The sequence below is a fragment of the Tetranychus urticae genome, chromosome 1 (assembly GCF_039701765.1).
Source record: "Tetranychus urticae isolate SD_2017Ah chromosome 1, NJAU_TeUrti_SD_1.0, whole genome shotgun sequence".
In the NCBI taxonomy this organism is placed as follows: Eukaryota; Metazoa; Arthropoda; class Arachnida; order Trombidiformes; family Tetranychidae; genus Tetranychus; species Tetranychus urticae.
In genome coordinates this window covers 23,366,547-23,379,575 of record NC_142958.1, presented here as the reverse complement: position 1 = coordinate 23,379,575, position 13,029 = coordinate 23,366,547, and the positions used below count along the sequence as shown (strand labels likewise).

Here is a 13,029-nt window from a genome sequence, read left to right as displayed (position 1 = left end):
CTTTCATTTTTTTAATCTTTAAACGACGTCCTGAATGACATCTTCTTTAAAGTCATTGGACATTTTAACTGTTAATCCTGTTTAATCTTTCTTTTAATCTTCTTTTATATTTTCTTTTGTTTTAATTTACATTGATGCAATCCATCTGTTTCATCTATTTTTCACCTAAATTTTAATAATACGGTTAATGGTGTATCTTTGATTGTGTACAAGGCTTTTCCATACAGTTATATCTGTTTACCATCAGCCTTAACAAACAAGCCAATCCTCTCGGTTGGAAAATACTAACACTCCTCAGGTAAGCTTTCCTTGTTTTGACATTCCTTCTCTTATTTTATTTAACTTATCTACAATTTCAAATTTTATCATTTTTATTTTCTCACAGTCAAAAAGAAATATTAATATAAAGAAAGATCATGAGTGAATTTTGGCTCATCTCAGCTCCTGGAGAGAAAACAATCCATCAAACTTGGGAAAGCTTGAATAATGTCACTTCTAAGCAGGATTTAGCCAAGAATTATAAATTTCCCATTCCTGACCTCAAAGTTGGTACATTAGACACTCTTGTTGGACTCTCAGATGATCTTGCTAAACTCGATGCTTATGTTGAGAGTGTTAGCCGTAAACTGGCAACCTGTATCCACGATATCTTTGAAAACAAAAATGCCAACGTATTTGAGCATCTGAAAGCAAATGGTGTTGAGCTAAGTGTATATTTAACAAAATTCCAATGGGACAAAGCAAAATACCCTTCACAACAAAGTTTGAAAGTTCTTTATGATATCATAAACAAGCAACTATCCCAAATTGATGCCGATCTTAAAACAAAATCTTCGGTTTATAATTCCCTAAAAGGTAAGTTTTAGTTTCACAGAAGTAACTGTCCTTAATTTACCAGCCCTTTTCCAACCATCTTTAACTTGTAAAATCTTTACATTAATTTTCAGGTACGTTGCAATCTATGGAGAGAAAACAAGCGGGATCACTTCTAGTCCGAAATCTTGGTGATATTTGTCAAAAGAAACATTTTGTTTTGGGATCGGAGTATCTGACCACTTTGCTGGTTGTTGTTCCTAAAGCATACTTCAAAGAATGGAATGCGAAGTACGAAAAACTAGCTGCTTACGTTGCTCCCAGGTCATCGGAATTAATCTTTGAGGACAATGAGCATGGTCTATTCACAGTAACCCTTTTCTCCAAATGTATTGATGAGTTTAAAACTCGCGCTCGAGAGTGTAAATTTGTTGTTCGAGATTTCCAATACAATGAACAAGAAATTGCAGATAGTAAAAATCAACTGGTTAAATTAGAACAAGATAAAGAGAAGAAATTCCAAAATTTACTGAGATGGCTGAAGATCAATTTTTCTGAAGCCTTTATTGCTTGGGTCCATGTGAAAGCTTTGAGAGTTTTCGTTGAATCTGTTTTACGATATGGATTACCAGTTAATTTTCTTGCTGTACTTATACATCCCAATAAGAAACAACAAAGAAGACTCCGTGAAACTCTGAACAGTCTCTATTCTCACTTGGATACATCAGCTGCTGGTGGACCAGTTGAAGACATTCCAGGCCTTAACATGGGCCCACAAGAGTACTATCCATATGTTTATTTCAAGATTAATATTGACATGTTATCCAATCCATGAGGAGTTTTGTCTTGATGCCCAAACAAGAAAAAGTACCATCTAAAGGTGTTTTCTCAATGTTAAACAGAAATATTAATTCCGGTTGTTTTGAAATGAATTTTAACTGTTAAACAAGCTGTTGATACAAAAAATATCTATTCCCTTATATGAATCAAGTTAGTCAGAAGTTAGTTTCAAGTCTGTTTTTTCTTTTGACGACTAGAAAACAGGACTAATATGTCACCAAAATATATATCAAGTCGTATTCTGTGGCATTTAAGGTCAGGATGGATTGGACGATCAAAAATGATTTTTTTGCTTGAGACGATTTTTGTTCCCCTTATTTATAATCAAGTTTGAAACAAATATAATTAATAATTATACATATATCTATATAAGATAATAACCAGTTGTGAGATTGTCTACAAACTCAATTGTTTTATCCGAATGTTTTTGAAAAACAAATATCAATTTTTTGTTACCTTTTTCTTTTTGTTTCGATTTCTATCTCGAATTATTTCATCTCATTTCTTCGAAGATCGAATGCATCAAAATTTTCTAGATCGATTGGTTTTATTCCGATGATCATAACCCTAAAACCTTATCAAGCCTAGCATTGCCAAATGAATGTACAAAAAACTCAGAGACATTTGGAATCTTAAGATAACCGAGAAAAATTACAATAAAATGACTCAAAAAAGTTCTTTAATGGTTGGAAATTTTGTTTAAAAGATGAATTGTCCTAAATTGAATGAAATTCAGGAATTTAATTTTTAGCTTACAAAATCCTTCAAATCGTTTTTTCATCCAAGATGGGAATGAAAACAAACTAATAATTTATTATACTGTTCACTTTGTATTTTACATAAGAAGGAATATTGAATATTTTTTCAGTATTTTTCAACATAACTGACACCAATAATTGAGCAGCTCGTTCGTTGTAAGTTTTCTCGTTGCCAGAATGAATGATACATCTAGTAAAAGTCTCAATGATCTAGAAATAAGATGAAAAAAGATATGTCAGTTACTTCAAATAGTTTTTTAAAAGGATTAAAGAATCACTTACATAATATTCCATACTCACTGAATGATTACAGTGAAATTTGAGCTCACTATTCTTTAAAATTCTTGAAAGCAATCTTAAAAGAAGGTGTAAGTGTCGCCGATTTTCAGGTGGTATGAGTAGAAGAACTAGATTTAGTATATTCACAACTCTTTCTTCTCCTTCTGTTGAAGCATTCGTATTAGAATCTTTATCTCTAAAAATAAAATTAGAATATGCTGGTTCAGGTGAATGCTTACTTGAAAAATAGAAATTTCTCAGGTTGGTTACACTTTTATCCATCATATATTCACCCTCTTCACATGGGCTTTGCAGAATGCAACCGAAATTCATTAAGCATAAAGAGCTCTTATTTTGCTCTTTCTCTAGCTTGAACTTTTTCAACCCTTCTAATCGTTGTTTCCTCAAATTGCGAGGTAAAGTAGCAAGATGTTGTAAATTACTAGCTTCTATTGGTCTACGGTATGAGTTGAAAGCGTCAATACTCTGTGGAGAAGAAGAACCATCTAATGATCCGTCAGAGGATGCGATAGAAGAAAATATTGAAGTCAAGGCATCATGAGACAAAATTCTTGTCATTGGACTTTGAGTAAGAAAGACAGTTTCAAAGACTGGATCATCTTTTTTCACTTTCATTTGAGCACCATTACGTCTAATTTCACTGATTTTACTGGCGAGAGGAGTTGAAGTGTTTGTATCATAAGTAAATTCACGGTCTTTCAAGCCTATTTTTGCATAAAGTTGGCTATTCTTCTGACTTATATTCTTAAGATCAGTTTCTTTGACCACGGAAACAATCAATGGGTAGAAATTTGATGGAATCATTGGAGAATCAAGGTTGACAAAATACTCTCTAATAAGATTGAAAACGTCGCGTTCAAAACCAGGATAACGGGGTAGTGAATTTCCAGAGTTATTTGGCCCTGAAGAGAAAAGAAAAAGAGTCAATATTAACATGATTTCGTGTATGATTCGCTTAGGAAAGCATATTTAGCAAACGTGGGAACGTCAATATAAATAAAAATAAGCCTTACAATTCGCAAGACATTTCATTGCAGACATGACCCAATGAGGAATATCTTTTGATTTGTCCTCAATCAATACGACACCATTCTTATTCAGATTTGTCACATTTGTGGCAGCATAGCTGGAATTTATATCTCTAGCATCAAGAAGAGAGTTGACCAATGGTTGCATCATGTTAAGGTGCTGAAGAATGACATTTTTCCAGATCTGAGCTGAGTTTGCATCAAATGAAGAAGATATCTTCTTTGTTGGAGTTAATCTGGCACTATTATCAATACTCTGAGTCGTCGACTGGCTCCATTGTTTTTCCAGAACTTTTTCTTCTCGGTAGGGAACATCTTCATCATTATCACGGCTATTTTCTAAATGTGGATAAGGTATGTTTTCATTCTTTAAACGATATAGATCCTTGTTGTCCTTGAATTTCGCACAACTTGTATTCTTGCAAGCAACTTTCTCAATAATATCGTAAGTTAAAAACTTATCCAACAATTGAATCGCTTGCTGTCTAATAAAAAGAAAGAAAAAATTAACAAATTTATATTAATATCCTCAACAATAAAAAATTGTTGAATAGAAAAAATATTTACCTCGAAATCTCTTTATTTTCACTTTTTTTATGGACTGCCAAATAATCATATAGCCAGTCAACAGCTTTACAGGCCACAAAACAATTTTCATAGGCTTTCAAGTGACGACGGTGTCTTTTTAAGCTGATACCTGTACTAAAATCATAGATTATCTGGTTCCACTGCAGACAAAGAGAAATGAAATAAATAATTTTAAAATAAGACAAATTGTAAATATCAAACAAAATATCCGAAGAGTTGCTACATATTTTTCCTCAAGCACACATTGTAAGCGGTAACTCAATCATGCTCTCTAATTTTCTTAAAGCTTTATCATCAGAATTGACTCTAGAATGGATTCTCAACTAACTAGAAGAATTGGAAATGGATAGAAGAGCTGTACAATTTAATAAAATAAGCGAAATCCTAAAATTAAAATAACTCCATAAGTACTTACCAGCTTAGTTGCTTTGAAGGGCCCATCCGTCATTTCAATCCCATTTGACAGTTTATTTTGGCTTTTATACATAGATGTTTATAATAATTGATGGCACAGGAGAATTAAGAGAATATTAAGTACTAATTTGACTAATTTAATACATAATTAAAAAAAGGTAAATAAATAAAATAAATAACAAAAAAGATGGCTTTGTAACAAAGTTTACCAAGTTTTCAAACTGATGCTTGTCGCTGATTGGTCGATGAACAGCCGTTGTAAGGATAGCATACCAAAGATATTTTGCAGGGACAACCAAAGGCAAAGAATTAAATAGACACCATGTTATGATTTAATTTTTGTTTTCTCAACAATTAATTGATAAGCAGCATAAAGTAAAGCAAAATAAACTTAAAATTTAAGTTACTCCTTTTGCAGATCATTTTAACACATGAAAACCAGTCCAATTAGAAGTGCTCATTCGATCTTGAAAAACAGCTATGTGTTATTTCCACTACACATTAATGATCAAGCAGAATGAAATTACTTGAAACTTGTTCAGCTTGAATTTCTCAGAGGAGAAAGGAAGTGTTTACTTCATAGTGTTGATAAGCTTGACCATTTAAGCAACATCTTCATTCAAGCAATTCCAGTTTTTTTTAAAGATTAATCAATCAAAGGTTATGTTTAAGTTTAGTTTAGATAAAGAAGTGTTGCTTTAAAATCAACAAAATGGTCAATTAAAATTTAAACAAAATGATTCAAAAAATTCTTTAATATTTTGGCATAATTTTTTTGAAAATACGATAAGATTCTGTCCTTTTGGAGAGAATATAGTGAAGGAATTGCACTTGTTAATGAGCGATTCTAGTTATTAGCATTGTGATTAGAATGGTAATCTTAAAATGATTGCACATTTTTGACACATGTGATCAGGTTATTTCTACTGGACGATACTTCGGATTATTCATGCAGCTTGCATGAAAAATTTGAAGAGGTGGCAAGGGTTAAAAAATTTGTCATGTGACAGAAATTTGCGAAAAATATCCAATAATTTGTCATAGATTGAATCTATTTTGGCTTGAAAGTTGAGCTTGGTCCGAATCGGTTAAATTGCATTAGTTAGAATGAGGTTTTGTTGATATTGCTTCTTTACTTGATCCCTTCATTGATTGACGTTCTAGGGCTTCTTTTTCCAGGAAACTGATGATAAAATAAAGAAAATTATTATCAAGAATTAAAATTTATACACAAGTCAATAATTTATAGTTTTGAGATGAACTTACTCGAACCAAATGAAGGGTAGACAAATGGTTCCGAAGTGCCAAATCGAATGTGCATCCAAAACGAAAAAAAGCGGAGGGAAATCATTAATTTCAAATATGAGGAGACAATTGACTAGTACGATAGATATGACACATTTGACAACATGATGGCCTTTTAATTGCGAAATTGGAATAGTAGAAAGTCTCTTATAAGCCCAGATCAACCACAAGAGAGAACTGGAAAAGCCTGAAATGAATAAAAAAAATGTTTAGTTACTTTAGCTCATATCATGATGCAGACCAGAAATATTTTACCTGCTACAAGATTAGCTTTCATATTAAAAGCATAGTCGAATTGTACAAAAATAAGATAATATACATGGTATAAATAGTAACTTATGAAAGGAGCCAACAATGACATGTGAATGGTTGATCTTTTCCCAGGTAAATCAAGATGTTCGTCTATCATCCTGACAACAATGGTGTAGAAAGAGAATAAAACGGTTGAAAACGCCGAGAAATAATCCAGTCTCTAAGAATAAAATATGCAAATTAGAAAAAAACATTAGAAAAAATAGAACGGGAAATATAAAAAATTTTGTAACAAGAGTAAATTGGCATACTTCTGTTAAAAGAGTATCACGAACGTGAAAAACAGTTGACCAAAACCAAGCATTCATACTCAATATAGCATTGATTGTGATTACAAAAAAATAAGGATCGATAATGGCTGCAGATGATTCTTCATTTGAATCATTGGATGAGCTTTCCTGAAGGATACGTTTAGCATAGTGAGTCCAAGCTAGGTAAGTAGAGACCAAATTAAGAAGAGAGAAAAATGCTGAGGCAGGCTCTTGTATCCCAAAGATCCTATAGAAGGTCCACTATTAGAAAAAAATAAAAGATGTAAACAATGTTAGAAACAGTTTAATATTAATAGATTGTCATCTAATAAAAATAACAAAAGAATGGAAAGGAAATTGTTACTTAATAGGAGGCTGACTCTTCATCTGGAACATTGGTTAATTTTACGGATGAAGTACATCAAGAGGTACAATTTTTACAGCTTTAAAATTCCCATACAGGTTATTAAATAGCACATTAGGCTATGACACTGACACTAAATTGTAGCTAAAATAAACATAAATTATATAAAAATATACCTTTCCATGGAACTGGGGTAAAAGATTTCGCTCCAATTCCAAATCATTGATAAGAAAATCAATAGTTGACCATTGACATTGATATTTACATTCTTCCTCACAGCTCCATTGCGTAATATTGAGGTAGAAAGGTTGTTGTTCCCAAAATTGCAGTAATTTGTGTTGAGATGAGCAATTAGATGACAAACAATTGGTCAAACATTTACGAAAATAAGACAGATGATCACCAACTGATGCCTCAACAAGATTGATGGTAAATAAGATGCACACAAATAGTAAGGTTAAACCATAAACCTTATAACTCATTGATGAATATGGTAGATGGTAACATTAATTGAATGACAGTATAGCTAAATTTTCACCTTAGGATAATAAATTGATTATAATTCAAATCAAAAACAAAAAAGATAGATTCAACTGGTAAATGTATTGAGGTTTTGTGTGAGTGATGATGAAGATGAGTTTGAAAGTGAGTTGCTAAGCTAGAAGTGAAAAAGAAAGCATAACATTAAAAAGCTTCTTCAAACTGATTGGCTGATTGACTGAAACCCATGACGTTTCCTTAATTGTTATTTAACAAGTTAAAAATTGATCAATGCAATGAATAAATCCCAATAAATTCAAATAAACCTCACAATCAAGGTTTCTTTTTTTAAAAAACAGAATATTTTCTTTCATAAACTGTAATTTTATTCTCGCTTCAAGCCTCATTTCCTGGAAACAAGAGTTTTGATCAGCAAGACAAGATAGATATAAACTAACGCCCTTTACATAATTATAATCATAAAAGATTGATGAATATCTTATAGATTACGTGAACTGAACATTGAAGAATCGATTAGTTGATCTTCTACTCATACGATAAACACTATGCTCATTTCTTCATACAATTTGTAACCCAATAACTAACTACAATCAATATCAAGTATGTGTCAATATTGGAACATTTTCTTGTTTGTCTATTTTTTGTTGTTAAATCATATCTTATCAAAACTTGTTCAAGCTATTCTTTTCAATTCCAAATTCATATTGTTTTAATCAACAATTGGCAATCGACTTTCTTAATAAAAACTTATCACTTTCAAAGTCGACATTTCTTATTGGTCTCATAATTTCGGTTTATTCCTATGATTTAAATATTTACAACCAGTGGTAAAGAAAAACGTAATTGGTTCGATTTTATAGCTAAAATGTTTCATAGTTGAAAGTTGGATTTATTACAGAGTGGAAAGATATAAAGTCTAGATATTAAATCATCAGGGTATCTATATAAATATAAAAACAAAAGCTAAATTATCAGCTGTTCAGAATCTCAATAAAACAATAAGATGTTAATCTTAAGCTTTACAATAAGACAATTATTTTATTGCTTGGTTCAGGTTGGTATTTAAATCAAAGTTTTTCAACACAAGTTATTTATTTAGTTTGAGAGTAGTGTGTATTACTTATTGATGGATATGAAACTTTTACTTTTGTTTATATTTGCCTTGGTCCATTCAGGTAACACTTCTTCGGATAATGTGCTTCCTTTAGTGATTAACACTTGGCCTTTCACCGATGCAACAACTAAAGGTGAGTTGAAAATTACAAACCATCGTATAATTATATAATTCTTGTTAAAATTTTTTTACCTTTCTCTAGCATGGCAAGTCATTAGTAATAAAGGATCAGCAATCGATGCTGTAGAACAGGGCTGCTCTCAATGTGAAATTGATCAATGTGACGGAACTGTTGGATGGGGAGGAAGCCCCGATGAAAATGGTGAAACAACTCTTGATGCTATGATAATAGATGCGTAAGTCAATATTTATATGGAATCAGTAGCAAATTATAAAAGCTTATTTCAATTGATTTAGAACGAACTATGATATTGGCGCTGTCGGATCATTAAGGCGAATTAAACAGGCAATATCTGTGGCTCGTAAAGTTATGGACCATACGAACCATACTTTATTGGTTGGTGATCAAGCTACCCAATTTGCAATCTCCATGGGATTTCAGGAGACAAGTTTAACTTCTAACAATTCTAAAAACATTTATAGACAATGGAAAGAAGAGCAATGTCAACCCAATTTCTGGGTCAATGTTTTACCCGATCCTACAAAACAATGTGGTCCTTATCACCCAAAATCATCATCCAAGCTCACTCAATCGATAAAAGCGCCTAAAAAGTCAAATGAACCCAACCACGACACTATTGGTATGATTGTGATTGACGAAAACGGTCACATCTCTGCTGGTACATCGACTAACGGATTGAATCATAAGATTCCTGGGTGAGAGCCTGAAATATTCAGAGCATGATACACTGTAACGAGTGTTTTTTAAAGGCTAATGTCAGTTCTTAATTTTTAGCCGAGTTGGTGATTCTCCAATTCCTGGAGCTGGTGCATATGCCGAAAAGGATGTTGGAGCTGCTGCCGGTACAGGGGATGGTGACATTGCGATGAGATTTGCTCCAGCGTAAGTCGCTATATTGTCTCAATGATATCAAAATTGATTTATTTTTCTCATTTGCAGCTATCAAGTTGTTGTCAATCTTAGAATGGGAATGAGTCCAACAGCCGCTGCTAAAGATGCTATCGATAGAATGGCAGTTCATTATCCAAATTCAATGTTAGCTTTGATTGCTGCTGATGCCCATGGAAATTTCGGTAAGCAAAATTTATTTTATTGGATTTGAATTCATTTTGTATTTTAACGAATCGCTACAATTTACTTTTCTTTTATTTTCTTGTTTTCAGGAGCTGCATGTAATGGTATCGAAACATTTCCATTTTCCGTCATGAATCCAAATTTATCAAAAATAACAGTTTATCGAGTTAATTGCACGAATCCTATCAAACCTAGTCCACATCCTATTGATGAAGCTTTTCTTTAAGCAATATACATGTATTATATTCAAATTCAACGAGTAATATTTTTAAACATTACTGCAATTAGCAATTTCTTTTGCAATTGATTTGTATATTTACTCTAATGCATCAATGAAAAAAGTCAAATAACTATTTCTTAAAGGCCTTATTGCGTTTGAATTACACTTTTCCCTCGTGTATACGAATAAATCGGTAGTGTTCAGTTAATTGTTTAATATAGTTATTGAATCTCTGGATATTCTTAGTTATTGTTAAAATAACTATCGGTTTCTATTAATTGATAATAATTATTAAGCTTTAATTCCTTGATTACTTTATCAATTACGTGAAAATACTGTATTTATGTTTCACTTCTTGATACAATATGTAATGTTAAGTAACTTTAAAAGAGCGCCAATCACTTTGATTGGACGTTGGTTTCAGCTCAGCTCATAAGCTGACATAGAATGCAGCTGAATAATTGACAGACTATTTACCTTCTTACAAATCAGATGTTATTCCAAGGGCTTTAGGTTAATAATTTCATTGAAGTTTTTATTAAACTGTTAAATTAATTTGGATTTCTTGAATCTTCTAAAAAATGTCTCTTCTAAAACATTGTGTTACCGGAGGACTGATTAACAGCTTCAAATCTCTTCCAGCTAATGGTATTGCAAAGGTAAGTTAAAATCATTGAATTAACAGGATCAACTGTTTCGAAATCTCACTCATTTAAATAGGTTATAAAATTTTGTTATTCTTCCTGTTTTAATATGTTTTTTAATATATTTTTTTAGTTACCTATTGCTGCTGGAGTTACTCAGGGCCAACGAAATCTTCAATCGACGACTATTTCCAATTATAAAGCTAAGTATGGAGGAAGATTTATGGTAACTATGCTTCCTGGTGACGGAATTGGCCCTGAAATGATGTCTTACGTCAAAACTATTTTCAAGTGAGATTGGTCTTATTTTGTTAGCCATTTCCTTGCAATCTAACTTTGTTTATGATCTTGATTTTATTTCAAAGAGCTGGAGGAGTCCCTGTTGATTTCGAAGAACTTAATTTAGACTCAACTCATGAGGATATTGAGCACATCGAAGAAGCTGTTATTGCAATCAGAAGAAATGGAGTGGCACTAAAAGGAAACATTGAGACACGGGAGCACAGCAGAAACTTTCGATCTCGAAATGTTGAGTTACGTTTACGATTGAATTTATTTGCCAATGTTATCCATTGTCGTAGTCAGCCTGGAATCAACACACGTCATAAAAATATCGATATTGTACTAATTCGACAAAATACTGAAGGTGAATACAGTTGCCTGGAACATGAAAATGTAAAAGGAGTTGTTGAGAGTCTAAAGATTATCACTCAGAGTAAATCAGAACAAATTGCTCGCTATGCCTTCGAATATGCTCGCAAATATAATCGTAAAAAGGTAACCGCTGTTCACAAAGCCAATATAATGAAACTTTCAGATGGTCTATTCTTGAATACATGTTCAGAAATAGCTAAAGAATATCCCGAAATTATGTTTGACAATATAATTATTGATAATTGTTCTATGCAAGTAAGTGTCAACTCATTGTGAATTAGCAATCACATTGTTTCACAAATTCACTCTGTTCCATTTATTTTTCAGTTGGTATCGAATCCACACAAGTTTGATGTTCTTCTATTGCCAAACCTTTATGGTAATATACTTACCAATATTGCTTGTGGTCTAGTCGGAGGGCCTGGAATTACTTCAGGTCGCAATTATGGAATCGAACATGCAGTTTTCGAAACTGTAAGTTGACGAACTCGATTGATTTTGTTCATATTTCTCATTCCATCATTTTATTTCAATAGGGAACACGGAATACTGGTAAATCTGTTGCTGGTAAAAACGTCGCTAATCCGCTAGCTATGATAAACGCCAGTGCTGATCTTCTTGAATTTTTGAGATTGGATTATCATGCAACTGTGATACGAAATTCTATTCACAAAGTTTTAAACATTGAAAAAATTCATACACCAGATCTTGGTGGAACCTACAATACAACTGATGTTGTTGAATTTATTATGAAGGATGTGCAAGCCCAAACATCTATTTAAAACCCAATCTATAATCTCATAAGATTAATCAAATTTAAAGTTTATCTGTAGCTGCCTACAATTAAGTTTTGCGGTGATTCTCTCTATAGTCATGCTCTCTTGATGATCAACCCTGAAGCTCTCTAGCCTACGAGAAAAATGGATCTCTCTTATCTCAACGTCTTTGGTGCCGCTCTAATCTTAGATTTAGCTTCCATTCGAGATGAAAAAATCTTGTACAATCATCTGTAAATAAATGAGCTCAAATTGTTTGAAAAATGATTAACAGCTTCTTCCCTTCAATCCTTACAGTAAAAATTACATCCAACAATTGTAACTTCTGTATAACAAAAACAGAGAATTGAGAAGAAGTGATATAAAAACTATTGACAATTGAAACAAGAAATGATTTTATATTCATCGCCAAATTTATATTTATTCATATGAGTTTGATGCAGAAAATCATACTAATCTTCATCAGATAATAAAAGACGGATTCTTTGTCTAATTGGGAGATATCCCTTTGTAAATTGAGACTTATCCCATCTAAAATCGAGATCGTTAATCTTGTCATTATTTCGTTCATTTATTAAGAAAGGTTCTTACATCAATGACCATTTTTGAATCAGTCATTTTTCATTTCTGTAAGCTTCATGCTGGCGCATAATTAAACGCGCATCATCAGATATTTACCTTTTTCGATTCAAAATCAAACCTAATAAGATTATAAGGAACGATTAAAATCATTTCTTTCATGTCTTTTGATTTTTCAATCTCGTACTGATTGAGATTTGTATAAGATCCAATGCCTAACCTATTAGCATGATTAAAGAGTAACTACCATTTGATTATGATAATATCTATTGCAACCATCTTGATAAAGAATGATCACAAGGAGCTGTGTATTTAGGTAAGCAAATTGCAATAATTGTCTTTGCTGTTCATT

The 13,029-nt window shown here is 32.2% G+C and overlaps 5 protein-coding genes across 8 annotated transcripts; 3 read left to right on the top strand and 2 right to left on the bottom strand.

Moving 5' to 3' along the window:
• Nucleotides 1–22: 22 nt before the first annotated feature.
• Vha44 (V-type proton ATPase subunit Vha44) lies at nucleotides 23–2,346 on the top strand. Its single transcript, XM_015929691.3, has 3 exons — nucleotides 23–298; nucleotides 386–855; nucleotides 948–2,346. Exons 2-3 carry the CDS (start codon nucleotides 417–419, stop codon nucleotides 1,646–1,648), a joined length of 1,140 nt encoding a protein of 379 aa, XP_015785177.1. The 5' UTR covers nucleotides 23–298; nucleotides 386–416; the 3' UTR covers nucleotides 1,649–2,346.
• On the bottom strand, nucleotides 2,316–5,234 carry LOC107362592 (DEP domain-containing protein 1A-like). Of its 4 annotated transcripts, XM_025160945.2 has the most exons (7): nucleotides 4,951–5,157; nucleotides 4,743–4,803; nucleotides 4,307–4,467; nucleotides 3,725–4,224; nucleotides 2,930–3,613; nucleotides 2,694–2,854; nucleotides 2,316–2,621 (listed from the first exon to the last, which is right to left on the bottom strand). In XM_025160945.2, exons 1-7 carry the CDS (start codon nucleotides 5,010–5,012, stop codon nucleotides 2,457–2,459), a joined length of 1,794 nt encoding a protein of 597 aa, XP_025016713.1. In that variant the 5' UTR covers nucleotides 5,013–5,157; the 3' UTR covers nucleotides 2,316–2,456. The 4 variants fall into 4 exon arrangements, with proteins under 4 accessions (XP_025016713.1, XP_015785175.1, XP_089121957.1 ...); XM_015929689.3 differs by having other exon boundaries at nucleotides 2,694–3,613; nucleotides 4,951–5,234; XM_089265831.1 differs by lacking the exon at nucleotides 4,951–5,157 and having other exon boundaries at nucleotides 4,743–4,943.
• Nucleotides 5,235–5,478: 244 nt separating this feature from the next.
• On the bottom strand, nucleotides 5,479–7,605 carry PGAP3 (Per1-like protein PGAP3). Its single transcript, XM_015929692.3, has 5 exons — nucleotides 7,150–7,605; nucleotides 6,610–6,870; nucleotides 6,302–6,518; nucleotides 6,008–6,233; nucleotides 5,479–5,924 (listed from the first exon to the last, which is right to left on the bottom strand). The coding sequence occupies exons 1-5, from the start codon at nucleotides 7,453–7,455 to the stop codon at nucleotides 5,840–5,842; spliced, it is 1,095 nt and encodes a 364-aa protein (XP_015785178.1). The 5' UTR covers nucleotides 7,456–7,605; the 3' UTR covers nucleotides 5,479–5,839.
• A 968-nt stretch (nucleotides 7,606–8,573) lies between these two features.
• LOC107362717 (N(4)-(Beta-N-acetylglucosaminyl)-L-asparaginase) lies at nucleotides 8,574–10,083 on the top strand. The gene is made up of 6 exons (XM_015929835.3): nucleotides 8,574–8,721; nucleotides 8,791–8,944; nucleotides 9,006–9,425; nucleotides 9,505–9,612; nucleotides 9,670–9,803; nucleotides 9,894–10,083. The coding sequence occupies exons 1-6, from the start codon at nucleotides 8,601–8,603 to the stop codon at nucleotides 10,028–10,030; spliced, it is 1,074 nt and encodes a 357-aa protein (XP_015785321.1). The 5' UTR covers nucleotides 8,574–8,600; the 3' UTR covers nucleotides 10,031–10,083.
• A 434-nt stretch (nucleotides 10,084–10,517) lies between these two features.
• LOC107362716 (isocitrate dehydrogenase [NAD] subunit gamma, mitochondrial) lies at nucleotides 10,518–12,365 on the top strand. Its single transcript, XM_015929834.3, has 5 exons — nucleotides 10,518–10,683; nucleotides 10,802–10,959; nucleotides 11,034–11,577; nucleotides 11,650–11,796; nucleotides 11,859–12,365. Exons 1-5 carry the CDS (start codon nucleotides 10,606–10,608, stop codon nucleotides 12,102–12,104), a joined length of 1,173 nt encoding a protein of 390 aa, XP_015785320.1. The 5' UTR covers nucleotides 10,518–10,605; the 3' UTR covers nucleotides 12,105–12,365.
• Nucleotides 12,366–13,029: the final 664 nt, after the last annotated feature.

Bases quoted from the DNA above. Each gene is read 5' to 3' on its own strand.
- Vha44 (XM_015929691.3), top strand. From the start codon at position 417: ATGAGTGAATTTTGGCTCATCTCAGCTCCTGGAGAGAAAACAATCCAT. The intron at 856-947 runs GTAAGTTTTAGT...ATTAATTTTCAG, and splicing joins GGTTTATAATTCCCTAAAAG to GTACGTTGCAATCTATGGAG.
- LOC107362592 (XM_015929689.3), bottom strand. From the start codon at position 5,012: ATGCTATCCTTACAACGGCTGTTCATCGACCAATCAGCGACAAGCATC. The intron at 4,468-4,742 runs GTAAGTACTTAT...CTTTGTCTGCAG, and splicing joins CCTTCAAAGCAACTAAGCTG to TGGAACCAGATAATCTATGA. The intron at 2,622-2,693 runs GTAAGTGATTCT...TCTTATTTCTAG, and splicing joins CAGTGAGTATGGAATATTAT to ATCATTGAGACTTTTACTAG.
- PGAP3 (XM_015929692.3), bottom strand. From the start codon at position 7,455: ATGAGTTATAAGGTTTATGGTTTAACCTTACTATTTGTGTGCATCTTA. The intron at 6,871-7,149 runs GTATATTTTTAT...TTTTTCTAATAG, and splicing joins TACCCCAGTTCCATGGAAAG to TGGACCTTCTATAGGATCTT. The intron at 5,925-6,007 runs GTAAGTTCATCT...TTTTATCATCAG, and splicing joins CTACCCTTCATTTGGTTCGA to TTTCCTGGAAAAAGAAGCCC.
- LOC107362717 (XM_015929835.3), top strand. From the start codon at position 8,601: ATGGATATGAAACTTTTACTTTTGTTTATATTTGCCTTGGTCCATTCA. The intron at 8,722-8,790 runs GTGAGTTGAAAA...ACCTTTCTCTAG, and splicing joins CACCGATGCAACAACTAAAG to CATGGCAAGTCATTAGTAAT. The intron at 9,426-9,504 runs GTGAGAGCCTGA...CTTAATTTTTAG, and splicing joins TTGAATCATAAGATTCCTGG to CCGAGTTGGTGATTCTCCAA.
- LOC107362716 (XM_015929834.3), top strand. From the start codon at position 10,606: ATGTCTCTTCTAAAACATTGTGTTACCGGAGGACTGATTAACAGCTTC. The intron at 11,578-11,649 runs GTAAGTGTCAAC...TTTATTTTTCAG, and splicing joins TTGATAATTGTTCTATGCAA to TTGGTATCGAATCCACACAA. The intron at 11,797-11,858 runs GTAAGTTGACGA...TTATTTCAATAG, and splicing joins AACATGCAGTTTTCGAAACT to GGAACACGGAATACTGGTAA.